This window comes from Mchenga conophoros, linkage group LG10 (genome assembly GCF_057382185.1).
Source record: "Mchenga conophoros isolate Kocher_MC1m ecotype Shallow Benthic linkage group LG10, M_conophoros_male_GT1.1, whole genome shotgun sequence".
NCBI classification, from domain to species: domain Eukaryota; kingdom Metazoa; phylum Chordata; class Actinopteri; order Cichliformes; family Cichlidae; genus Mchenga; species Mchenga conophoros.
Window position 1 is genome coordinate 15,052,883 of NC_140535.1, and position 25,608 is coordinate 15,078,490.

General features: G+C 40.2%; 3 protein-coding genes across 3 annotated transcripts; 1 reads left to right on the plus strand and 2 right to left on the minus strand.

Annotated features, from left to right (window-relative positions):
- The first annotated feature begins 1,328 nt into the window (after positions 1–1,328).
- Positions 1,329–24,878, plus strand: rb1 (retinoblastoma 1). The gene is made up of 27 exons (XM_085288698.1): positions 1,329–1,770; positions 2,245–2,365; positions 3,277–3,380; positions 5,418–5,552; positions 5,652–5,690; positions 5,838–5,887; positions 6,130–6,240; positions 6,401–6,546; positions 6,628–6,705; positions 7,294–7,403; positions 7,496–7,573; positions 7,867–7,954; positions 8,047–8,163; positions 8,253–8,309; positions 8,580–8,611; positions 8,758–8,834; positions 8,985–9,205; positions 17,754–17,869; positions 18,190–18,332; positions 18,674–18,819; positions 18,936–19,040; positions 19,150–19,263; positions 19,385–19,533; positions 19,670–19,700; positions 19,936–20,078; positions 22,360–22,406; positions 22,723–24,878. Exons 1-27 carry the CDS (start codon positions 1,661–1,663, stop codon positions 22,791–22,793), a joined length of 2,739 nt encoding a protein of 912 aa, XP_085144824.1. The 5' UTR covers positions 1,329–1,660; the 3' UTR covers positions 22,794–24,878.
- Positions 9,331–13,422, minus strand: LOC146565528 (lysophosphatidic acid receptor 6). Its single transcript, XM_085288697.1, has 2 exons — positions 13,264–13,422; positions 9,331–10,817 (listed from the first exon to the last, which is right to left on the minus strand). The coding sequence occupies exon 2, from the start codon at positions 10,715–10,717 to the stop codon at positions 9,725–9,727; it is 993 nt and encodes a 330-aa protein (XP_085144823.1). The 5' UTR covers positions 10,718–10,817; positions 13,264–13,422; the 3' UTR covers positions 9,331–9,724.
- lpar6b (lysophosphatidic acid receptor 6b) lies at positions 14,619–16,529 on the minus strand. Its single transcript, XM_085288696.1, has one exon. It carries the CDS (start codon positions 16,117–16,119, stop codon positions 15,046–15,048), a length of 1,074 nt encoding a protein of 357 aa, XP_085144822.1. The 5' UTR covers positions 16,120–16,529; the 3' UTR covers positions 14,619–15,045.
- Positions 24,879–25,608: the final 730 nt, after the last annotated feature.

Below are 25,608 nucleotides of genomic sequence, written 5' to 3' on the forward strand. Positions count from 1 at the left end.
TCCACAGTCACCATGTTGTGGGTGGAAGATTTGCATCGTGGCTCTGTAACAGAAAAATATGCTGCATTTGTGGGATGTGGTCATATAAGTATGGTTAAAAATCTCTGAGAAATGTTTCCAGCACCTTGCTGCATCTGTGTCACACAAAGTAGTAGTAGTAGTAGTGTGCAATACTGCAAATTTTGGTATCAATCCAATAACGAGTATATACAGGGGCAGTATTGCAATAGATAGCAATACCAATACTTTTAACCTATAAAGACAGGCTATAAATAAAGTAGATGTGACTGTCCACGCAAAAAGGTTTAGACATTTTTCACAGTGTATGTTTGACACATGTTTTTTCATTTCCAAAAAATTATATATATGTATGTGTATATATATATATATATTAAACACACACACACACACACACACACACATATATATATATATATATATATATATATATATATATATATATATATATAAATACTAAACTTAACAAAGAAAGTATCATTCCTATTCCACTAGTATGATCCAGTACAAATACCAGCATTGGTATCAATGCTACCAATATTTGGATCGATACAGAGACTTAAGGCAGTTCTGAAGGCAAAAGGGGGTCCAACCCTTTAGTGGCAAAGTGAACCTAATAACGTGGCTGTGAAATGTATTTCCACATGAAAGTAGGATGCTACTAATAGACAATAGAGGTGAACGAGGATCCTATAACTAGGTAATATGTACCAAAAGCTTGCAGCACAAGTTACTTGTGAATTTTTGCCACCAGAGGGCAACGATTGCACGCTTAGAGGTGAAGTTTTACACACTAACAGAGCTGCCAAATAAACATGTACAGGTGTGCGATAATTTAAACTTATCACCCGCGAGATAAAAAGCAGGTGAACGGGATAATAATGGTCATCTAACTGCATTTAATAACCTCTACCGGGAAGCCTTAACATCGTTGTTTTTTTGTTTTTACATATTACTTTAATCTAACATGTATTATTGCAGAGGCACAGCCTCCACTCCCGAAATAGTGCAGCCTGTAAGTGCCACATAAACTAATTGAGGAACACGACATGAGTAAATAAATCCTTCCGATAATAAGCAGAAGGTTTACATGTTGTGGGTTGCAGGTGTATATACAGGGGCTATATTACTATTTCTGTTCCAGGCGCGTTCGAGGTCGAACAGGATGTTGCGTAGACTTTTTTTTCCCGCGTTTTCCAGTCCTCGGGTTGGGTTAGTTCGTTTGCAGTTTGTCACGTGATCCCGGCGTAACGCTACATCGGTCTGTTTGCAATGACAGACCTCTTGTCTATGTGTGAGAAGTTATAAATCGGTTGTTTGACAGAGGTTCTGACAACACAGAGTTTAAACAGAGACAGACGATCGCAAAAACACAGATGAACAAAGTCGTGTGCACAGGTTTTTGAGCACTAACCGCCGAGTACTCGTAACACCATTGCAGCGTCGCCAACGGCGCTTCACCGCGCAGTACGTTGATACAAAACGAGCATCCACAAATCTACAGTTGCAGGAAGTCACTGAGGTTTTGTTGTCACGGAACTCTTGAAGTGGGATTTACACTTAGTAAACAATATCAGTCGGCTTTAAAACATATTCGAGTTTTATCTGTTAATTATTGGCCGTTACGTTACCGGATACTAAGATGCCTCCTAAAAAACGCAATTCTGGGGCGACACAGAGCAAAGAGATGAAACCCACTGCTGAAAATGCCTCTCCAGAGAAGAAGGAGAGTCCTGAGTTATCTCTTAAAAAGTAAGAGAAGTAATGATCGCCTCTCCGTCAAGCCACAGTAGCTTCAGTTTGTGGTTTTGGAAAATTACAAAAAACAAAAAAAGTTGACATTGTAGACAGATATTTTGGTCTTTCCCCCAGCTACGTTTATCTTGCTCGCTAGCTTGTGCGACTAAACGTCAGGATGATCTGTTAGCTGTGTCCACCGGCCTAATAACAGCGAGTTTAAAAGCATCTTTAGCCCCATACAACTGGTCAAAGAGTGTAACTATTAAGTAATGAATGAAACTTGAAATGTAGCCTGGGTATAGCTCTCAAACACAGCCTGTGTTTGAGCGCTATACCCTACCTACTATACCCTGTACCCTGCTCAGACTGACTGGCAGTCAGAGTACTTCACAAGACAAGACCTTTGTCTTGAGTGCAGTTGTTTTGATTTCCTGAAACCTTATTCGTGTTTTTCGTGGTTGCTAACCTCTGGTTTCCATCTTTTAGGCACGGAGACAAGGATGCTGAGTTTGTGACTCTGTGCAAGAGCCTTCATGTGACTGACCCTGTATGTGATCGAGCCTGGACGCTGTGGAAAATCGTTCAGGAGTCCGTGGATGAAGCTGCTGTACGTATTTGCACCTACTGTAGTTCAGTAGTTCCACTCTACATTTATAATACTGCAATCCTGTCGCCTGTCCTGGAAAAAGCATGAGTGGAAATCGATCATTTAAAATTAGAACAGTATTTGGCCTAAAGCAATACATATTGCAGGATGGAATGGTGGTGCAGTGGTTATCACTGTCACCTCACAGCAAAATAAATCCAGGCTGTATGTTCTCCTGTTTCTGGTTGGGTTCTCACTGGGGTCAGAACAGAGACAGTCAGTTTGGTGATTCTAAACTGATTGACTTTATGCGTTAGCCCTGTGGCCTGTCAAGGGTGTTTAAATATAATATAACCCTCGCACACTGTTCAGTTCAGCATTATTTTTATTCATTAATAACAGTTTAGTCCATATGACCTTTCTCAAGTATAGAGAAACCAGGGTGTATCCAATCTCTCCTGCAAATCAGAGCTTCTACAACATTGTTGAAAGACATCCAAAAAGAAGACAAAGAAGAAGAAAAGTCCACAAACATGGCAAATCACAAGCTGTGGGAAGAAGACAACACAAAGTTAGTGATAGGCATGTAAATGCATGGGGAGCGAAAGAAAGTACAATTTGTACTGTTTGGGCCGTGAACCCTTTATGTAAGTTTTCTTTTTGCAGTACTGAGTCCAATTTTAAATCAAAGCTTACACACAGTATCCACTGTGCCTTATTGGTGAAATAGGATATTAGGAGGGCTAAGTATTTTTGCCTTTTAATCAGTAGCCAGGTACAGTCCAAAAATAATCATTTAAAAAGTACTGTAAGAAATAAAGTGGAATAGCTTTATAATCCCCTTAAAAACAGTTGCTCTTCCATTCCTAAAAAAAGGCGAAAAGGTGTGACATGAGCATCATCTAACATTGTTCTTTGTCATTTGGTTTCAGGACAGTCAGAAGAAGCTTTGGGGTGCTTGTCTGTTTGTGACTGTGACAGACATGGATGCCACCTGTTTCACCTTGACCCAGGTTCTGAAAGCAGTCTGTCTGAAGTAAGCGCTTGCTATGTTTTCTTGACAAAACATAACCACACAGTCCAACTGTTGGCATGAGATATTGGTGAATGTGAAATTTTGTTGGGTAGCTGATGACTTCAGCCTTGCTTGAGTATTAGCTGCTGGGATTTTCATTCTTTGGAAATAGGAAACTTTTTTTTTTCAGGGTAGCAGACAGAACTTTATTTGGGATTGCTCTTTGAAATAAAGTAGAAAAACTACAGGCTGTGTAAGAACATTAAACATGTATCCTCCTGCTACGTACTCCAGCTGTAGATAGATCTTTGTGTGTTCTCCCTTTGATGGATGGAAAAGCAGTCCAGGTACAGTGGGGCAAAAAAGTATTTAGTCAGCCACCGATTGTGCAAGTTCCCCCACCTAAAATGATGACAGAGGTCAGTAATTTGCACCAGAGGTACACTTCAACTGTGAGAGACAGAATGTGAAAAAAAAATCCATGAATCCACATGGTAGGATTTGTAAAGAATTTATTCGTAAATCAGGGTGGAAAATAAGTATTTGGTCAATAACAGAAATACAACTCAATACTTTGTAACATAACCTTTGTTGGCAATAACAGAGGTCAAACGTTTACTATAGGTCTTTACCAGGTTTGCACACACAGTAGCTGGTATTTTGGCCCATTCCTCCATGCAGATCTTCTCGAGAGCAGTGATGTTTTGAGGCTGTCGCCGAGCAACACAGACTTTCAACTCCCGCCACAGATTTTCTATGGGGTTGAGGTCTGGAGACTGGCTAGGCCACTCCAGGACTTTCAAATGCTTCTTACGGAGCCACTCCTTTGTTGCCCGGGCGGTGTGTTTTGGATCATTGTCATGTTGGAAGACCCAGCCTCGTTTCATCTTCAAAGTTCTCACTGATGGAAGGAGGTTTTGGCTCAAAATCTCACGATACATGGCCCCATTCATTCTGTCCTCAACACGGATCAGTCGTCCTGTCCCCTTGGCAGAAAAACAGCCCCATAGCATGATGTTTCCACCCCCATGCTTCACAGTAGGTATGGTGTTCTTGGGATGCAACTCAGTATTCTTCTTCCTCCAAACACGACGAGTTGAGTTTATACCGAAAAGTTCTACTTTGGTTTCATCTGACCACATGACATTCTCCCAATCCTCTGCTGTATCATCCATGTGCTCTCTGGCAAACTTCAGACGGGCCTGGACATGCACTGGCTTCAGCAGCGGAACACGTCTGGCACTGCGGGATTTGATTCCCTGCCGTTGTAGTGTGTTACTGATGGTGACCTTTGTTACTTTGGTCCCAGCTCTCTGCAGGTCATTCACCAGGTCCCCCCGTGTGGTTCTGGGATCTTTGCTCACCGATCTCATGATCATTTTGACCCCACGGGATGAGATCTTGCGTGGAGCCCCAGATCGAGGGAGATTATCAGTGGTCTTGTATGTCTTCCATTTTCTGATGATTGCTCCCACAGTTGATTTTTTCACACCAAGCTGCTTGCCTATTGTAGATTCACTCTTCCCAGTCTGGTGCAGGTCCACAATACTTTTCCTGGTGTCCTTCGAAAGCTCTTTGGTCTTGGCCATGGCGGAGTTTGGAGTCTGACTGTTTGAGGCTGTGGACAGGTGTCTTTTATACAGATGATGAGTTCAAACAGGTGCCATTCATACAGGTAACGAGTGGGGGACAGAAAAGCTTCTTACAGAAGACGTTACAGGTCTGTGAGAGCCAGAGATTTTCCTTGTTTGAGGTGACCAAATACTTATTTTCCAACCTAATTTACGAATAAATTCTTTACAAATCCTACCATGTGGATTCATGGATTTTTTTTTTTCACATTCTGTCTCTCACAGTTGAAGTGTACCTCTGGTGCAAATTACTGACCTCTGTCATCATTTTAAGTGGGGGAACTTGCACAATCGGTGGCTGACTAAATACTTTTTTGCCCCACTGTATAGGCTCCAGGTCCACTGTTCATCTCTCAGTTGGATAGTTTGTGAAACAGATTGATGGATGAAAGTTACTTCGATGCTAATTCCATCTTTTCTTTTGTAGCGTCAAACAATTTATAGATCTGGTGAGGAAGTTGGATGTGAACTTGGATACGATAAGCACCAAGGTGAACTCTGCACTGTCACGGCTGGACAAGAAGTATGATGTGATGCTGGCTCTTTACCAGAGGTTTGAGAAGTAAGTGATCATACAAATAGATTGCATTGGATTAATTTAAAAATATTTGTAGTTTAAGTGTAAATGGGAAAAAAAAAATGCAAATTTGTTCTGTTTCAGAACTTGCAAGAAAATTTTCAATCTGACGTCTGATGGGAAGTAAGTTGCAAACTTCTAAATGTGGGAAATATGTTGGTGACATTGATTATGTTATGATATTTATTGTCTTGTGCGTTAGCGGTTTTGCACTTGTTATGAAAGGTTGATGCTGCTGCGTGATTAATTATTTGGTGTATCATTTTCAAGGGAGAGGGAAACCGTGCGGACTTGCTGGACGATGTTTCTGTTGGCCAAAGGTCGGTTAAGCTTATGAATACATTAACAACAACAAGAACAAGTAGAATCAAGCTGTTAACACACGTTATGGAATTGTTTTCATGCCTCTCTGTCATCTTCTTTTCACCCTTCCTTCCTCCTTCGTGTTCAGCTGCAGATAATAGTTGAATTGGAAAATCCTGGTTTAAGTTTTGTTGTTTTAAGAAGGCATCGGAATTGTTGTGACGATGCGTCTCATGTGTTGCATCTGTGCTGCGTGCAGGAAGGGCCTTACAGATGGAGGATGACCTGGTCATATCATTTCAGCTGCTTCTTTGTACGCTGGAGTTAATCATCAAGCGCTGCTCTCCAGACCTTCTGCAGCCTCTTTACAGTAAGCTTCAGTAGCATTTAATTTACACGTTCTTTGCTTTTAATGTTTTTATGACTTCAGATTGTACAATAAGTAAATGTAAAGTCTAATAATTACCATTTTTTGTCATGAAAGTTTGGTTTAAAGCTCCTTGAGGTTTTATTTATTTATTTATTCTCAGAATCAGCCATCAGCAAAATTCAGAGCCCTCCAACACGAACATCTCGTCGCAACCAGAGCAAAACTAAATCCCGAGTTGTGGAGCCAGAGGTTGATGTACAGCTTCTCGAAACCTTATGCAAAGAGAATGAATGCAGTGCAGAAGAGGTGTGAAGACTTTAAAAAAAAAACTCATAGTCTTACTGGACAAACACAACTCAAAATGTATTTATGTGAATTTATTTGCAGGTGAAGAATGTATACCAAACCAGTTTCATGGCTTTCTTAGAGTCGATGGATCTTTCAAGAAGCCCAGATTTTCCTCAGGTAGGACGTCATTGTCAGAACACCTGCTCCACTGTTTGGTTTTATTCTCACTAACTGCATTTGGAGTTTCCATTCATTATCTCTTCCTGCCCGCTTCTGCCGCTGTAGAGCGTTTGAACGTCTGGCAGGTGTTGGTTGCGCTATTTGCTACCTATATGTGTTTGTTTTCACGTATATCGTGTTGGGTAAATGTGCACTCAAGCAGGCGGTCCTTTGTAGTGTGTCACTATAATGCAGAGACAGGATGCTACTGTTTGCTGACAGTGGTACACTCCTCTAAACGACTATAGTGAACACGGTGACGGGCAGATGGTGTGCATTTTTGCTTAGGTGTCTTAAATAAATAATGTACAAATGTCACCATGATAGGCTGTCATCAAAAGGCCTGGGTTACTCGGGGAAAAAACAAAGATTTCGATGAGTTTTTGGCGCTGGTTATTGCTTTGCCTGTTGTCTGGTTCAGGTGTAGAATAAGCAAAGCTTTGCCTTCTTCCAATCAGCTGTAATCTGAATCGGAAACCTTTGAGAGCTGTGTCTGTTGGCTTCTGCCTCACCGCGCGTTACTTTTTGCTGTGACTTTCAACCCAGGTGAATGATGTCGACCAACAATATGAAGAACACTACCTCAAGAGCAGAGACATTGACGGACGAATGTTTTTCAATGGAGACGAGACTGTTCTTGCACCTAAAGTCAAGATGTAATCCCTTTTTTCTTCAGCGTACAGTGTTTAGATGTTGAGTTCTTAAAATAACTTAAAGAAGATGTTCAATAATCTTTTCCTGCATTCAGATCACAAGTGGAGAGAACACCAAAGAAGAACCTGTCAGATGAAGATGGAGTACTCGTCCCTCCTCAGACACCCATCAGGTGGGCACTTAGCAGTTCCTCACTGACTGTATCTATCATTCTTTGTCTAGCGGGAAAGGACAGAGGTCTCATGTTTGCTTCTGCAGTATTGTGGGGGGGGGTTTAAGCACTGTTTAGATACTCACCTCTCAATATGTACATTTGTGCATTTCTGTGATGATTGTTTATTTCCCTTTAAGTTGCCAGCAATTTAAATGACATCTCTAAGATGCAGATTATAACCTTACTTGATTGAAAAGGACCTTATAGTCCTTGTCTGATTTTTTTCTTTTTCTTTTCTAATCTCCCATCAGAGCTGCCATGACCTCCATTCAACTGCTGAGGGGTGATCTCACTTCCAGTGGGGACCAGCCATCTGCTAATTTGGTTACATATTTCAAAGTGGGTCTTTAGAAATTTGCCTCTAATTAAAAGATAAAACTGCAGATTTTCAAACATACCTTTCTCTCTCCCTCTCGCTATCCCTTCATCAGCACTGCACAGTGGATCCGACGCAGGATGTGCAGAAGCGCTTGGAGACGCTTGGACAGGTGTTCAGTCAAAGATTCGGTCAGGCGGTCGGCCCACGCTGCGTAGTGTACGGCAGGCAGGTATGGAGACGAAAAGGAGGAACAATGGCAACATGTTGTCCCTCATATTCTTTTGTTTTTATCTGAATTGAGTTGCTTTTCTCTTTCAGAGATTCACCCTCGGTGTCAGACTGTATTACAGAGTAATGGAGGAAATGCTGAAATCGGTACAGTTTTTTTTTTTCCCCTTCTTTTTTTTAAACTGGTGGGTTAAGAGAATTTTACTGTTTTGTTTTGGATGTTTACCTTTAATTTCAAATCTATCTGATAAGATTTATAGACATCAGTCACCAAATTATTATACAAGAGTTTTCTTTTTTCTTTCTTTTATCCTATTTAAACTCTTATCAATTAAAAGATAAATCCCACTCTAGGAAGAAAATATTTTTGGTAAATCTTAACGTTGAGGTTTTTTTGTTTTTGTTTTTTTTCCGTAGGAAGAGAAGCGCCTGTCTGTGCAAAATTTCAGGTATGTTTTTTTTTTCTCCACTTTTATCAGAATAGTGGGAATTATGACTCTAATCCATGTTGGTGCATTGGAATTGCATGCATGCTTTCTATTGTTTTGACACACACTTTCTTCCATGGAGCTGAGTCATTTGATTTCCTTTCCAGTAAACTCCTGAATGACTCCACATTCCACACATCGCTTTTGGCTTGTGCTTTGGAGGTAGTCATGGCAACATATGGAGGCATGTCCTATAACTTTCTTATAAATGAATAATAATATAGCTCTTTATGAAGTATTCTGTATTTTTGGTCATCTGTTATCAGTAATTAAAGTTTTACACATCTTTTACGTGTGACCAATTCTAATGTTGTTCTTTGCTCCACATGATTAGAGAGCAGTTTCAAAAATGGAGGGTACAGCCATGGAGGAGCCGACTCAGCCGAAACAGATGTGTGTTTCCCCTGGATACTAAATGTGTTCAACCTGACCGCCTTTGATTTCTATAAAGTTATCGAGAGCTTTATCAAGGCCGACCCCACGCTAAGCAAAGAGATCGTCAAACATCTGGAGACCTGCGAGAACCTCATCATGGAGAGACTTGCATGGAGGACGGTCAGTTTGATCTTTCATTGCTATTAGACTAGGATGCCAATAATATCACAGCATTTCACAGAGATTGATGTATACATGACATAGAGACGCTTTGGATATCAATCATTTAGGATTTATTGGCCCAAAAGAAGCAGATTGTTGTCACTGTTTAAGAGTCACTTAAATAATAATAATAATAATAATAACAACAATAAGAATAATAAAAGGAGATTCTACATAAATCCTGCTTTCACTACTGATCTCATTCCATGTCAGCATTTCCCAAACATACGAAGCTGCTTTGCCAAAAATAAAATGATTTCACAGTGCTTCTTTACTCTGACTGCTCCACACGTGGGGCACACACACACGGAAACTGAAAACAACAACAGATTACACTTTTAACATACACAAAGGTGGTTATGGTTTCACTATAACGGAAAAAAAAATATAGGTAACAGGATACTTTTTGCAAATTGACAAAAGTACAGTAAAGCAATCTAATGCTTTTGTTAATAAAGAGGTCTTACAGTACTTGTGTCACCGGCTACCACTGCCTCCACTACTGGGCACCTCCCTGTGCACCGGGCTGCTGGAGAAATAGTAGATGAGTGGGTTGAGGCAGCAGTTGAAACTGGCTAAGGAAAGGACCACAGGATGCATAGCCTTGGTCGCCTTGGCCAGGCCACAATGTGGCAACAGCTTCATGTGTGTGAGAGTATATCCCAGCAGGTTGATGTGATAGGGGAGAAAGCACAGGAGAAACACACCCAGCACTGAGTAAATAACCCTTAGAGTGTGCAGATGGCCGTGGCGGTTGTTGCGGCAGCGGTGTCTCATCTTGCTAAGGACACTCAGCACCCGGCAGTAGCTGTAGAGGAGTACAAGAGTGGGCAGCAGAAATGACCCCAGGGCTATGCCCAGGAATAACAGGATAAGGGTGCGATGGTGTCGTGAGGACGGATCCAGCAGACAGGCCTTGTTCTGGTGAGAAGCCGCTAACCGCAGCGCAGGCAGACACACACTGAGCCCCAGAACCAGGCACCAGATCCCTCCGCTCACCACCCGTGCGGCACGCAACCTGCGCAGTGTCGATGCCAGGGGGTGCACTACAGCAAAGTAACGGTCCACAGCAATGCACACCAGGAAGAAGATGCCCCCATACAGGCTGATGTATTTGAGAGTGAATGTGATCTGGCAGTAAGCTGGCCCAAGAGTCCAACTGGGGCTGTCCTCTGTCTTGGAGGACAAGGCTTGAGCCTTTTGGTGGTAGTAGTAGATTCTCAGAGGTAGAGAGATGACAAAAAACAAGTCAGCCGTCGATAGACTGGCCATGTAAATGGCTGTGCTGTTCATGGTACAGGGAGACAGACACAGTCTGCGCAGAACCAGGCTGTTGGTGGCCACCCCCAGCAGGAAGATGACACTGTAGGATACTTTGTAGAAGGTGAAGCGGTAGCTTATATCGACAGTACAGTTAGACAAAAGTGAGACCGGCTTGGCTGTCAAATCAGTCATATTCCACTGCTCCATGTCTCAAAATGATTTGACCACTTCCAGGACGTCAAATTGTTATGGTCTTATATCTGGAGGAGGGTTTGATCGGTTGAAGAGGGCATATGTGACGAAAGATCTGCTGGAGCAGTTAAACGTGTAGTAAGTTAAAACTTAATCAAACAAAACAATTTTTTTTTTTTTAATTGAAATGCAAATTTGCTGAGATGACACGAATACACATCCGTATATATTCCGCTGTATGTTATATAGAAAACAAATTGATTTTGCCAATAAATTTTTACCAGCAGCTTCCTGCTTGTAAAGAAACAAAGCAAACATTTGGTGTCATTACATGCATAAAGCCAACCGAAAAAGCACTTACAGTGGGGCAAAAAAGTATTTAGTCAGCCACCGATTGTGCAAGTTCCCCCACTTAAAATGATGACAGAGGTCAGTAATTTGCACCAGAGGTACACTTCAACTGTGAGAGACAGAATGTGAAAAAAAATCCATGAATTCACATGGTAGGATTTGTAAAGAATTTATTCGTAAATCAGGGTGGAAAATAAGTATTTGGTCACCTCAAACAAGGAAAATCTCTGGCTCTCACAGACCTGTAACGTCTTCTGTAAGAAGCTTTTCTGTCCCCCACTCGTTACCTGTATGAATGGCACCTGTTTGAACTCATCATCTGTATAAAAGACACCTGTCCACAGCCTCAAACAGTCAGACTCCAAACTCCGCCATGGCCAAGACCAAAGAGCTTTCGAAGGACACCAGGAAAAGTATTGTAGACCTGCACCAGACTGGGAAGAGTGAATCTACAATAGGCAAGCAGCTTGGTGTGAAAAAATCAACTGTGGGAGCAATCATCAGAAAATGGAAGACATACAAGACCACTGATAATCTCCCTCGATCTGGGGCTCCACGCAAGATCTCATCCCGTGGGGTCAAAATGATCATGAGAACGGTGAGCAAAGATCCCAGAACCACACGGGGGGACCTGGTGAATGACCTGCAGAGAGCTGGGACCAAAGTAACAAAGGTCACCATCAGTAACACACTACAACGGCAGGGAATCAAATCCCGCAGTGCCAGACGTGTTCCGCTGCTGAAGCCAGTGCATGTCCAGGCCCGTCTGAAGTTTGCCAGAGAGCACATGGATGATACAGCAGAGGATTGGGAGAATGTCATGTGGTCAGATGAAACCAAAGTAGAACTTTTTGGTATAAACTCAACTCGTCGTGTTTGGAGGAAGAAGAATACTGAGTTGCATCCCAAGAACACCATACCTACTGTGAAGCATGGGGGTGGAAACATCATGCTATGGGGCTGTTTTTCTGCCAAGGGGACAGGACGACTGATCCGTGTTAAGGACAGAATGAATGGGGCCATGTATCGTGAGATTTTGAGCCAAAACCTCCTTCCATCAGTGAGAACTTTGAAGATGAAACGAGGCTGGGTCTTCCAACATGACAATGATCCAAAACACACCGCCCGGGCAACAAAGGAGTGGCTCCGTAAGAAGCATTTGAAAGTCCTGGAGTGGCCTGGCCAGTCTCCAGACCTCAACCCCATAGAAAATCTGTGGCGGGAGTTGAAAGTCCGTGTTGCTCGGCGACAGCCCCAAAACATCACTGCTCTCGAGAAGATCTGCATGGAGGAATGGGCCAAAATACCAGCTACTGTGTGTGCAAACCTGGTAAAGACCTATAGTAAACGTTTGACCTCTGTTATTGCCAACAAAGGTTATGTTACAAAGTATTGAGTTGTATTTCTGTTATTGACCAAATACTTATTTTCCACCCTGATTTACGAATAAATTCTTTACAAATCCTACCATGTGGATTCATGGATTTTTTTTTTCACATTCTGTCTCTCACAGTTGAAGTGTACCTCTGGTGCAAATTACTGACCTCTGTCATCATTTTAGGTGGGGGGACTTGCACAATCGGTGGCTGACTAAATACTTTTTTGCCCCACTGTAACTGATGTATTTCATTACATTGACAGATTAAATACACATTTACCAGAGCCCATAAAATCAATCTTTTTTTTTTTTTAATTGAGATTTTATAATTGAACTAAGTTTGCACTGCATAGGCAATCAGGTGAGCATTTTTCCGGTTGTAAAGGCAGAGTCTGATTATAGCTTTTTACAATTGTTTGTTGTGTGTGATCATGATTAAAGTTTATCTTTTTTTTCTTGCCAGCTCATCTATAATGTAGGTCATTAAAGAACCGATTCAGTCACAAAATGAGCATCAATAGAAGAATAAAAAATATATATATTTCTAATATCTAAAAACTAACTTTAATTCAAATTTGGAAATAACTTTTCAAAATTAAAATAGGTGACAAATTCTCTTTCTCATAGCGTTATTATTAAGACAGATGTTTTTAATTCGATGACCTGTCAGATTTAAAATAGAGGACCCCATCTTTAAATCTGTATGGATATTACAAATTTTTCTGCAAAAGTTTGAGCAATTAATATGCTTAATTTAGAGAAAAAGATTATACTTAATTTTACAGTTGCCACAACCAAAGAGAATATTTAAAGGTAGAATTTAGTCACTCACCAGTAGCAGGATGGGAGCATTGTCAGTGTGATTAAAGGTATTTTTCCAGTCAGCTGGTGTTTAACTGTGGCTAGCTTGTCAGGATGCTGCAGTTGGGAATCTGCCGCTGACTGAAGCAGTTCACACCTAGACACCAACAAGTCAGGGTCTCTCCCTCTCTCTCTCTCGCCCTCTCTCTCGCCCTGTTCCTCTAATTTATAGCTGACTGATTACTTTTAATGACGTTTTTTAGAGGGATACAAGAGTTCTAATCTCTAGTTTAGCCTACAGGTTGTCAGATGTCAATTTAAATTTTTTTTCATTGACCTGAAAATTGTCAGATTAACTTTCGGGTTTTTTGTAGGCGTTCTGGTAGGATTGCATTTATATAGCGCTTTTCTAGACACTCAAAGCGTTTTACAACACCTTGTTTACAACACCTTGTTATGAACTTATGTGAGTGACTAGAGTTAATCATAAACTGTAGCTCATAAAGTAAAAGCAATAATTCACTGAAACAAGGGGCTGTAAGCAGTAGTGCCACTTGCGTGTCAGTCCATGAACACATAAAAATTAAAAATCCCTGTGAGTGCATACAAAGTTTTATTATTTGTATTTGTAATATGTTCTTGTGCTGTAATGTGCAGAACTTTTCTTATGGTTTGTATAAAATTTGTTTATCTTTTTGGGAAGTTGATCAGCATACAATGATCTGACCAAATACTGCTCTACAAAAACCCCCTCTAGACTGTTTTATTACCCTTTCCCTCAAGAGGCAAGTTGTTTCTTGCCTGCTTTAGTTTTACAGCCCTTTCTCATCATTGCTGGTGAGGTGATGAGTCTAACCATGTCAGTACAGACCCTGAGGCTGTCGGCAGGTATGTGCAGTGTTCAGTCTTGCATCACACAGCTTGTCACAAGCATGGAAGAAATATACACATCGTTGCTATGAAACTTATGTTTTCACACAGTGTGAGCCTGGATCCGGTCTAAATTAGTTTTTCAGGATTTCCAACAAATTTTAGGAACTTGGAAAATCTATATTGTGTGTAGGTTGAGTTTTTTACGGTTCCAGTGTTGTTGTATATGCAGAAATGATGACATTTTGACCCACTTTTCTTTTTCTAAAGACCATCAGTTTTGTTGGAACACTTTTCATTTATTACCAACACATGTAATGAAACAATTTAAAACTTTATAAATGTATTGTGCACTGAGGGGCCAACCACACACATATGACTAACCAGTCTAGATGACTTATTTAGCTGGGAACAGTGAAAGCCACATGGGGAAAAAAATTCTTCCAAGATAGGGCCAAGTATTTCACAACCTACCGCTTGATCAAACAAGTATTGAATTCAATACACAACACTTCAAAATGTTACAAAAATATTTAATTCACTTTCAGAATGGGAATCAAAGCTTTTATAGAACATGATTCTCTAAAAACTTCTTAAAAACCTCAATACACATAAAACAAATACTTGAAAACCGTACAGGGCAGTAGATGTAAAGAGTTGTAATACTGGTTCAGCACTGTCAAATTAGGGTTTTTCTTAAAGGTGAGTCTTCTCTGTAAAAGAAGTTCTTTCTTTGTGTTAGTACCTATTGTTGACTGAATCATTATCTTCCGGTCTAAAGTCTCTGTTGTGTCCGATAGGTGAGCCGGACTCCCTAGTAACCATTTTGTTTATGTTGTTTTTCTAAGGCACTCTGCTTTCACCCATGTCCTCTGATTTGAATCAAGTTTTGTCAGCCATACTCGCTTAAGTCAAATTTGTAGCTCACATTACCAGGCTGTCTTTAGACCGTGGACTCATTGTCAAATATTTTGGGTCTCAGACTTTTCAGCGTCAAACTCTTGGGCGTTGAACTTGGGCTGCTTTGCAAGCTGTCCATCTGTAGTCTTTCGAATAGCCTGGCACCATTTTGCCATGCTGAAGACTTTCGTTTAATGGAGCTTTGAATGGCCTCTGAAGTGAAGTAGTAGACAACTGGATCAAAGCAGCAGTTGGTCACCGCTATGCACAGAGCGATGGGGTAGATGGTTCTTACAACATGTTCTGCAAAGCATCCCTTTAGGATTTTGGAGCGGACCAAGGTGTAGAAGATGAGATTCACATTGTAGGGAATGAAACAGAAGCAGAAGATGAGCAAATGCACAAAGACCATCCTCAGGATTTTTGCTTTGTTGAGGTTTCCTCCGCGGCTGATGGTTTTGGGGTTCCTCAGTATCCTTAGCACCATGACAGAGCAGAACACATTCAACATCAGTGGGATAAGGAAGCCTGCAGTCTCAATAAACATCACCACCCACGAAAGCTCAGCCTTCCATTGTTTTTTTGAGTAGTTTTCAAAGCAAAACTGTGGCGTTGAGTTTACCGAACCCGAGTTAGTATTGTTCGGTGAAGTGGTGTCCAAAAAGACCCCAGTGGTTATACCTCCAGAGAGAATGATCACCCAAACTGTAAGGCAGGCCAGCTTGGCATTTTTCCTCGTACGAATTGTTTGGGACCGAAATGGATACACAATTGCTAGGAAACGATCGACACTGATGCAGGTGAGGAAGAGGATGCTGCCGTACATGTTGGTGTAGAATAGGGCCACGGAGATCTTACAGAGCGCACTTCCAAAGAGCCAGTCACGTTTGATGAAGTACACAATCCGAAAAGGCAGGCTGAGGACAAAGAGAGAGTCCGAAACCACGAGGTTCATCATATACGTCGTGGTCTCATTCCGTATCTTCAGCGTACAGCCAAAAATGTACACAGCCACCGCGTTGAAGGTAAGTCCGACTACAAACACCATGGAGAAAACCGAGGCGTAGAGATTATACTTGAAGTTGTCACTCTTGTTGCAGTCCGTGCTGTTATCCATCTTTAAACCAGAGTGTACACTTACAGTGGAAAGAGTGAAAAGGTTCTCCTTACTCACAGTTGGTGTTCGTTATGCCATGAAAAAAAGAAGGTATACAGCAGCTCCTTGATATACCATCCAAAGTCCTTTTAATCTACTTGTCCTGCTGTGGCAGCTGTCCTGTATGTGCAGCGATGGTCATTTAAGTGGAGCTTTCATTGTTTTCAGTCGTCCTCACAAAACAAATGTATTAAAAGAGAAGAGTCGTGCTTTTTTTCCCCCTTTAGCTCTGTGAACACTTTAGTGGGTCTCCACTTGTCTCGTTCTTCTCTGTGTTGTTGAAGTCCCAAAGGCACGTGCTGATCGTCACTCTGCTCCTGCTGGATTGTAAATCAGAAACCTCACAGCAGCCTGGATGGCAGAGCCTCTGACACAGGGAACAGAGCAGGCTGTCGAACCACTGGGAGGAGCCACCGCTGGGGCCAAAGTCCTCCCATTCAAATGTCTTTCATTTGCTTTTGCAAATAAAAAGCATTTGAATAATGGAACAATAAAATGTGTTCTGTAATTTTCACATTTCAGTAAGATAAGTTTTAGTAAGTTTTTTGTTGTGTGTGTTAGATTGTCCTTGCTGCCTGCCATAGGGGTCTTTTCATCATCTTCCCGAAACATCAAAGCATTTATCAGGAGATTTTCTTATTTGTTTAATAGCACAGTGCATGTTTTTGTCTTTCAGTGCTCTTACTAGTGTCATTTGGAGTATTTTAAATTAAAAAAAAAAAAAAAAATAAGAGCATGACTCATCTGTAGTTGAATGTATTATGTAGTGTTGTAATATGTTACGACCTGATAATCAGCTGTGAGGATAGATAACCACTGATAGATGTCAGCGAATGTTCTTATCCAAATGTACTTTTGAAATGTTGGTGGCGTAAGCGGGGTGTGGCAGGCATGATGCATGAATGTACCATAAGCCATACTTACAAGTCCATACTCGCAGTTACTGTGGGAGCTGCTGAGTTGTAAACCACTCCTCACTTCCCTGTATGAGCTCATATCAGTTTGCTTTTTTACTGGTGTGACGGTTGCGTGCTGAGATTCACGTGCAACCTTCACTTTCACTGTCTTTTCATCTTGATTTAGAATTGTGCATGTTAACATAGATTTAGCTTTTTTTTTTTTTTTTCTTCTTTGGTATTTAGAGAAAATGTATTTTTAATTTGAAGTTATTATTTGTTTAACAAGCTTAACGAGTCAGTCAAATGCATTCAGAGTCAGACAGGATACTGTAGGGTGTGTGCTTGGGTCAACATAAAATGAGGAACAGATTTATAATACATGTATAGATTTGACTTATCAGTTGGCTGTTTTGCAAGGGACATTTCACATGTAAAATACCTCTAACGTCATTTCTGCACATGTCTTCTACTTAATATACCAGGAAAAAACCCAAAAAGGAACTAATTGCCTGATCAAGACATGATCTCCAACCTAACAGGATTATTATATTACATTATTATGTGATTGCCAAATGAAATAATTTCTTTTTGCACCTTTTTAAAATTCCTGCTTGAATGAAAAGAAAATGAAAGTTGTGATGGACAGGATATAAATGGAAATGGTTAAATATAAAGTAAATGTTTGTGTCTCTGCAGGGCTCCCCACTATTTGAGCTTCTGAAACAGGAACATGAGAGCGGAGGAGCAGAGCAGGTGGAGACCCCAGCTAATTTCAGTCAACCGCTGCAGCACAACCACACCGCAGCCGACCTGTAAGTCATCCCGCGGCTTTCGATCAGTTTGTCTTTTGATTTTGAAAGAACACCAAACCCTTTTTACAAGAGTTGTGAAACTACTGACTAATCAAAACAGCACAGCCTTGATGAATACGTCATAGATGAGCAGATAAGCATCAATAATATTTTGTTAAATTCCACAGCCCCCCCCCCTCCCCCCCCTCTTTCTTTGATTTTTTTTTTAGCTTTGAGGAAGAGCTTTCTTTTGTTTTACCCGTCCATTTAAGGTTCGTGGTTAGGGGAAAGTTTCATGTTTATTGACATATGAAACTGGTTCCTGTGCTCTTCCCGCACAGATATTTGTCCCCCATGCGCCCAGGCCTGCGTGTATTACCTCCTGAGTCCAGCTGTCAAACTTCCTCTCAGCCTGCCTCACAGCCAACCAGCCAACCTCCACGACCCCTGAAGTCCAACTCTCTCAGCCTCTTCTATAAAAAATGTAAGTCACTGGTAGAGTTTGCACTAGTCAAAAATAATTGATGGTGGTGGTCCTGCCTAGCAATAAAGTAATCTTTTAAAGTAGTAATGTTGTGATGGATGGAGTAAATAATGGGAAAAATAACAAGTTAATAGGAGAAAATATTAATGCAATTGTATAAAATAACATTGTTTGATATTTTCTTTAAAGTATTGCAGATACAGTCAGGTGTCCCCACATTTTCATTAAGCAATTTTTTTTATTCTTATATTATTATTGTTACATTTTTATTAAGATAAGAGGTTCCATTCATTATTCTATCACACTAGACGCTCTAATCCTCTGGTTTTGTTTCTCTGTAGTGTACCGTTTGGCCTATACAAGGCTGAAGATGCTCTGCTCCTACCTGCTGTCCTCCCACCCTGAGTTTGAGCCCATAATATGGACTCTGTTCCAGCACACTCTGCAGCATGAGTACGAGCTGATGAGAGACCGTCACCTCGATCAGGTAAGCTGGAAATATGTCGCTCTCACTATTTGTTTCTGTCCCTCGTCTCCTGTTATTGCCCTCCTCCACTTTTCTTATTTATTTTTCTCTGCTAAATACGTTGTATGTTCCTGTAGTTGATGATGTCTGCCATGTATGCCATATGTAAAGTGAAGAGCGTTGATCTGCGCTTCAAGACCATTGTCACAGCATACAAAAACATGGCCAACACCAGCCAAGAGGTAAAACAGCCTGTTACAGTTTCCATAAAAACTCACCGAGTCGGCTGAAGTTTTGCTGATGTAATCGTGTTTCATGTAGAACTGTAACAAAACACTTTGAATGTTGCAGACCTTCAAGCACGTGTTGATCACTGAAGGCCACTACGACTCCATCATTGTCTTCTACAACCAAGTGTTTATGCAGAAGCTGAAAACAAACATCCTGCAGTATGCTTCTACCAGGGTGAGCTACATCTGCAGTAGTCATTGGTGACGGTGGGGTTTTAATGCACATATATATATATAAAAAAAAAAGTATTTCTACAAATTTCTCTCATTGTTTCTGCTGCTGTTTTCTTTTCTAGCCTCCGACACTCTCGCCAATCCCACAAATACCCTGCAGCCCCTACAAGTTCCCTAATTCGCCTCTGCGTGTGCCCGGTAGCAACAATGTCTACATCTCTCCATTGAAAAGCGCACGCATGTCTCCCGGTATCATGACCCCTCGATCCAAGTAAGTCCTGCATAATATTCATTGTCAAATAATTTTTGACAACGCTACTCCTGAACTAGAATGATATTATAGAATGATTTGAAATGAAGGCCTGTTTGTTTTGTACAATGCTCATTGGGGTTTTTTGCCCTTGCAGAATGCTGGTATCGATCGGCGAATCATTTGGGGTATGTTCATCTTAAGTTTGCTCTGTAGACCCAGAGAGTTGATTCTGTTCATCTGATTGCTTAGTCTGGATGTACAAAATCAACTTTCTCGTATTTTCTTACTTGGATTATCAAGCATGCATCAAAACATTTTGCTCTGTAGTGTAACAAAGGGCTGGTTTGATCTCTCAGCAGCTGCAGTGCCATTTATTTGTTTCCTCACTCACTCTTACTTCTGTTTTGTCTTCATTTGCAGCCATCAAATCGCTTCCAGAAGATCAACCAGATGGTCAACAGCAGTGATCGATCCCTAAAGAGGACTCTGGATCATGGCTCCACGCCAAAGCCTCTGAAGAGGTTACGATTTGATGTGGACGGGCAAGATGAAGCTGACGGCAGGTTGGTCACAAATGGTGCTTGTGTGCCAGATTATATTATATCATGTGGGGCAGCACAGCATTTTTGCACCATTATCCCGTCTCATATGAGACATGATTTACTATTTTAATTGGCTGTAGTTTTCATAAGTCAAAACATCACTCTCACCAAAATCACAAGAGTGAAAAATAGCCAACCAATGGCTTCGTCTGTCTTAAAAGCCAAAGATGATTAGCTGACAGAACAGCAACTGAAATAACAGTTTACAATTACTGTGAAAGAAAGGGACTGCACATGTGTACACAAATCAGAAAAAACATTTTTTAGCTTCCTTATATGTGTGAAAAGTTTATAAAATTGCATTCAGTTGCAGCAGCCTATAATTGGTCTTTGATAGATGTCAAATCTTTAAACAGTAAACTCTGTGTGTAGATTTTAGTTTTTCAGACTACCTCTCTGTGGGCTCATTATACCAAAAGTACTACATCACAAAAGTGACATCATATATCTGCTGGTTTTCACCTCTCACTTTTTGTAACCTTGAACAGGTGCCACAGCTGATGGCGCTTGTTTAAGATGATTGTGTAATTCATTTTTAATTAATTATTTACTCTAGTCACCATTTTTGATGACTTCTCCCATACCAGTGCTGATGTGGTTTTGTCTCAGTGGTGACATCTGTTATTACGTACAGCACTGCACCGAGTACTCGTAAATGGTACAAAGCTGTGGTGACGTCACTGTTTGACCAGTGCAGCAAGTATAATGGGCAATTGTCAAATATATTGTCAAACATTGTCCAACATCGTCCCACAAGAACACACTCTTTGACCTATATTAGGGGTCTACATTGCCTTCACCAGTGCAAAACCCTGTTTTGACTTTAAAGAACGAGTGTCAGGTTTCGCTCCAGAGGCACGGTGTCAGTTTTACAACTGAAAGGTGTAGGCTCAGCATTTGTTGGAGTTTCCCCGTCAGACTTCTAAATTTTGGGAGCATGATATAGCATAAGTTTGACCACAGTGGTGAAGTGGTTAACACTGTTGCCTCATAGTGAAAATGTCCTGTGTTCAAATTCCCTTTGCTGGATGTGGCCTGTCTGTGTTTGTTTGCTTGCTTGTTCTTCCTCCCTTGAGTGAGTTCTTGCAGTACTCCAGCTTTTTCATGGGAGAAGGAATAATTGCTCATCATGTTGTGTTACTGGCACAAACCTGCTGTGCAAGTGGTTTTTGCGTGGCCTGCGAGACTTGTTCACGTCACGCACGCATTAAAACACAGACATATAGTTACATTTATTGTGTTCTTCCTTTATATCCCTGCAAATAGTCAGATGGCTAAAACTAAAAGACTAATACATATATTTCTTTTTCTTTATAAGCTGCTATACGATATGACCAAAATCTCATATCCTGATATAAAACATTTATCGTCCGATAACGATATAAATCACAAAAATGTAACATTTTCTGTAAATTCTGTGAATCTTGAGTAGCTGAAGTGTTTCCAGCTGGGCGTCGTGTATCTGGAGTCGAGTGTTTTACCAATGCATGAAACATTTTTAGACATAGGTTTTAACGGTCGCTGTTTTCTTTGCGGCGTGCTGCAGGGAAAAGCCCGTTTTAACGTTTGAGTCTAAGGTTTATTTTTTAGCACCTGACAGCTGTTTTTTGCTTCTCATCGGTAAATATCTGCATACTATTTCATGTGATTCAGTTTATTTTGAAAAGTCTCAACAGGATCTTGAGCTTTATTGTGAAAGGTTTATGTGGAAAATAAACAAGCGGACATGTGATGGTTTTACCGTCGTTGTTGCTAACGACAATGCATAAAAACAGGCGCTTGTCCGTCCTTAGTGTGGTTATATTAAATATAAGAGAAAGAGAGAACTTTAAGAAATTAATATAGCCACTACAGTGACCATCAAAACGATGAAAAAATATTGCCATAAACAGTTTATTTTGCAACACCACGAAGCAAACGATGGCGTAAAATGAAACGATAGACGTTTTTATATCGTCATCCGATATATATCGTTATATCGAACAGCCCTAAGCTGCATATTTATTATTTAAGTAATCAATTACAAGCGCTATTAGCATCACTTGATGAACACTTATTTACAGATATGCACGACAGCACATTCCAGTGTCCCCAAAGTGCCACTGCACTACTTAAAAACAACAGCTATTCATTTTGAGATCAGCTTCTACAATTAATATGTAAAATTTCTGTTTTCACTGTATGATTCTGCAGTATGAAGAATGATTTCATTAACGCTTTCTTTATTTTATCTAAATTACAGCAAATCTGGAGGAGATTCTACACTGATTCAGAAGCTTGCAGAGATGAGTAAGTATTTGTATCAATAAAAGGCTTCAGGGGCTAAACCCCCCCACCCCCCATTAAGCTAAACGTGTCTGTCAAAAACTACAGTTCCTCCAATCCCTACTTGAGGCTTTCTTCGAAAACGAGTAAATCCTTATAGACTCAATGTTAAAATGTCCCATGTACATATATAAGTAGACCGGACCATATATGTGGACTGTTGATTCCTGAAAAATCCAAATCCAGAAACCCTTTGTGCGACATCATGCTGGCTCCATCCATGTCATAGTCTGTAATTTAGCTATTTAGACTGATTTTCATCGCTTTTGTTTTCACGTAGGCTCCACTCGCAGTCGCATGCAGGAGCAAAAGATGAAGGAGGATGCTGAGTCGAGGATGGAAGAACTCTGAAATCTATTCAGCGTTCACAATGTGAACGTTATTTTCTGTTCACACCTGAAGTGAAACACACCTGTTTTTTGTACATTTAAAAGTGCTATTTTATTTTTTATTTAACTTTGAGGAGATTTTTGTGAATATAGAGGATGTTCACCTTTTTTGTTGATGCTTTATCTTAGTGTTTTTAATGAATTAGGGCTGTGTCAGTGATTTTCATTAAGTATGTTTGGTTTTAAGTATTTCAGTGCTATTAGTTCCTCTTCACTCATGTTTTAAGTAGTCTGGATAGCTTCTGACACACACTGCTGGTTTTCTCCGCCTCCAGAACTTTTCACGTCTCAAGCATAATGTCACATTCAAGTGTTAAATCATGGTTACTCTGTAAAGAGGAGTAAATATCAGCCTCAGAGAGACACCCGAATGTCTTTTAATGTAGTGTTTTTACTGTTAAAGTAATAATTTCAGTTGGCAGCGCACATAATGTCTTCTTAAGTTGGTGACATAAAATGAGTAGGAAAATTGAATTTGTTTTAAAAACATGTTGAGTTGCATAAAAATGTCTGACATCCTGACAAGATTTCTGCACCACTACTTCTTTATCTGAGCTACAATTATCAGACGAACACAGTCAAACTAAACAAAAACAGTCATTTTCATGTTTTCATTGAACACACCGGCTGGAAACACCAACAACCTTTACCAGATGTTTCTTGCTGCTTATGAGACAACTGTGAGAAAACTTGAACAACTCTCCCCAGCAAACCAGTTTTAATTCATCGGTGATTCTGTGATGTTGTCATTGCTTTGTATTATTTTGTTGCAAGAGTCAGACATTCCTAGTTAAGGTCAGCTGCTGTCTTGACTTCTTTAGTAAAATTTCTGGTATAAGTTTGAATTGTTACCTAAATTCTTCCAACACAGCCTCACTGCAAAAAGGCAGCTACAAGCCACGATGATCCCTCCTCCATGCTTCACAGTCTAGATTTTTTTAAACAAAATATCTTCCTTGCATTTCTTTCCTCCAGATGTAGTTGTGTGCATTTTGCCAAAAGATTTAGAACATTGAACATTTAGAACACTAATTTCGAACATTGTCCCAAAGTATCTCTTTCTTAAGAAGAGCAGACATTGTGTGGTTTGACTTATAGAAAGGGACAACCCACACTTTCAATCGCCTCAATAGTAACACCTCAGAGTAGTTTTTGCACAAGTCGGTGGTGTCTATTCTGTGTGGTCAGTGAAAGCATGAGAAGTACAGTTGTTTTTGTATGTTTAGTGAAATATCTTTTGTCTATAATTTTGACATGGCTGAAGATCATACTATGCTTTGAGTAATCTAAGGATAAAAATCCCACTAATTCAGGTGCAAGTTTTTATTTTCACTGTAGTTTCAGATGATTTCCCTTCGGTGTAATGTGTAGTTTTATGGTAACTTTTGCTTTCTTTTTGGGATGGTTAATAAATGCAAATAAAGGGGTTATTTGTTATGAGTTAAAGAACTATGTTTTCTATATAATTTACACTCATTAGATTGGCTCTTGTCATTTTTGCAAATGGGGATAAGGAGAATTCTCAGAAAAGGAGGGAAAATGAAGACACTAATTTTAAAGTGAAATGTGTTTTTAATGTGCTGAAGTGTAGTACATACAGGTCACCACAGAGATCAGCCATGTGTTTTCATTCAGCATAGAGTAGCCAAAGGTGGTGTGCAGTGACCACCTGATAGAGTAAAGAGCACCACTGTGTGTACTCATAATAGACTCCCACGTCCCTGTGAAGGTACGCGAGAGGACATGTTATTGGGCAGTTTAGTTTTGCTTTGCTTTGCTTTGGATGTGGGGAAAATAAGATTTTAGTACCATTTTGGAAATGTGTAGACGTTTTTAATAAACCACAGAATATTTGTTACTTCTTGTTCAGCTTCATCTTGAAAGTCGTGTCTTAGATCTCCCCAGTGCTAACATGAAAGCTCAAATAGATTATAGTTTAGGGCATTTAGACCAAACCAGCACAGTCCCTTTTCTTCACCAAATTCTGCTGTAATTATGAACCAATAAATACTAAATCTTTGACCAAAACATATCGACCTTGTGTTTGTTCCTGTTCAACCAGAAGAACAGCAGTCTCAGTTTAGAGCTCATCTTAAAGTCTACAGAGGTAGTTTTACTCCCTCTGCTGTTCAGAATTATGTTTGCAAGAAGCTGAAGTCAGTCGGTTTCACTGTTAATCAGTTAATCAGTGTGCCAGACTAGTCAAACTCTAACTTTCTAGCACTGTACAGAAGTTTAACTACACATTTAATCCTTGAGATATCCTAATATAAGAAAAAGAAGTTCATTCTCAACAGTATGTCTCAGTCTTTTCTACGTGATAAAGAAATCCTCTTGTAGCCAATGATATAAAAGTGTTTTCTCTGTGCTGCTAACAGGATTATTAATTCTGACAATCATTTTACATCATGGATAACTACACATTAAAACTTGTTTGACCATCATTTAAACATAGCACATGCTTTCTTTTACGAGTGCGGTACCATCAGCTGCTTGGTAGACATTTTTGTAGTAAAGGAGTATAGGGATGTATTTCTGTTTCTAAAGTAAACGTAAACGAAATAACAAATTTGGACCAAAGCCATGAGCGCACACAGTGTAGCTGGAGCTATGAGTTTAGCAGCAATATACAGAGAATGTTGGCAAAATTGCAGTGATTTTGAAAAATCCCTATAAACATGATCGGTGTAAAATCAAGGGAAACTTTATGTGTTTCACGACAATAATTATAACATGCATTTTTAATGAATGGACAAAATCTGACCCGTGAAAATTTG

Bases quoted from the DNA above. Each gene is read 5' to 3' on its own strand.
- rb1 (XM_085288698.1), top strand. From the start codon at position 1,661: ATGCCTCCTAAAAAACGCAATTCTGGGGCGACACAGAGCAAAGAGATG. The intron at 1,771-2,244 runs GTAAGAGAAGTA...TCCATCTTTTAG, and splicing joins CCTGAGTTATCTCTTAAAAA to GCACGGAGACAAGGATGCTG. The intron at 7,574-7,866 runs GTGGGCACTTAG...ATCTCCCATCAG, and splicing joins CCTCCTCAGACACCCATCAG to AGCTGCCATGACCTCCATTC.
- LOC146565528 (XM_085288697.1), bottom strand. From the start codon at position 10,717: ATGGAGCAGTGGAATATGACTGATTTGACAGCCAAGCCGGTCTCACTT.
- lpar6b (XM_085288696.1), bottom strand. From the start codon at position 16,119: ATGGATAACAGCACGGACTGCAACAAGAGTGACAACTTCAAGTATAAT.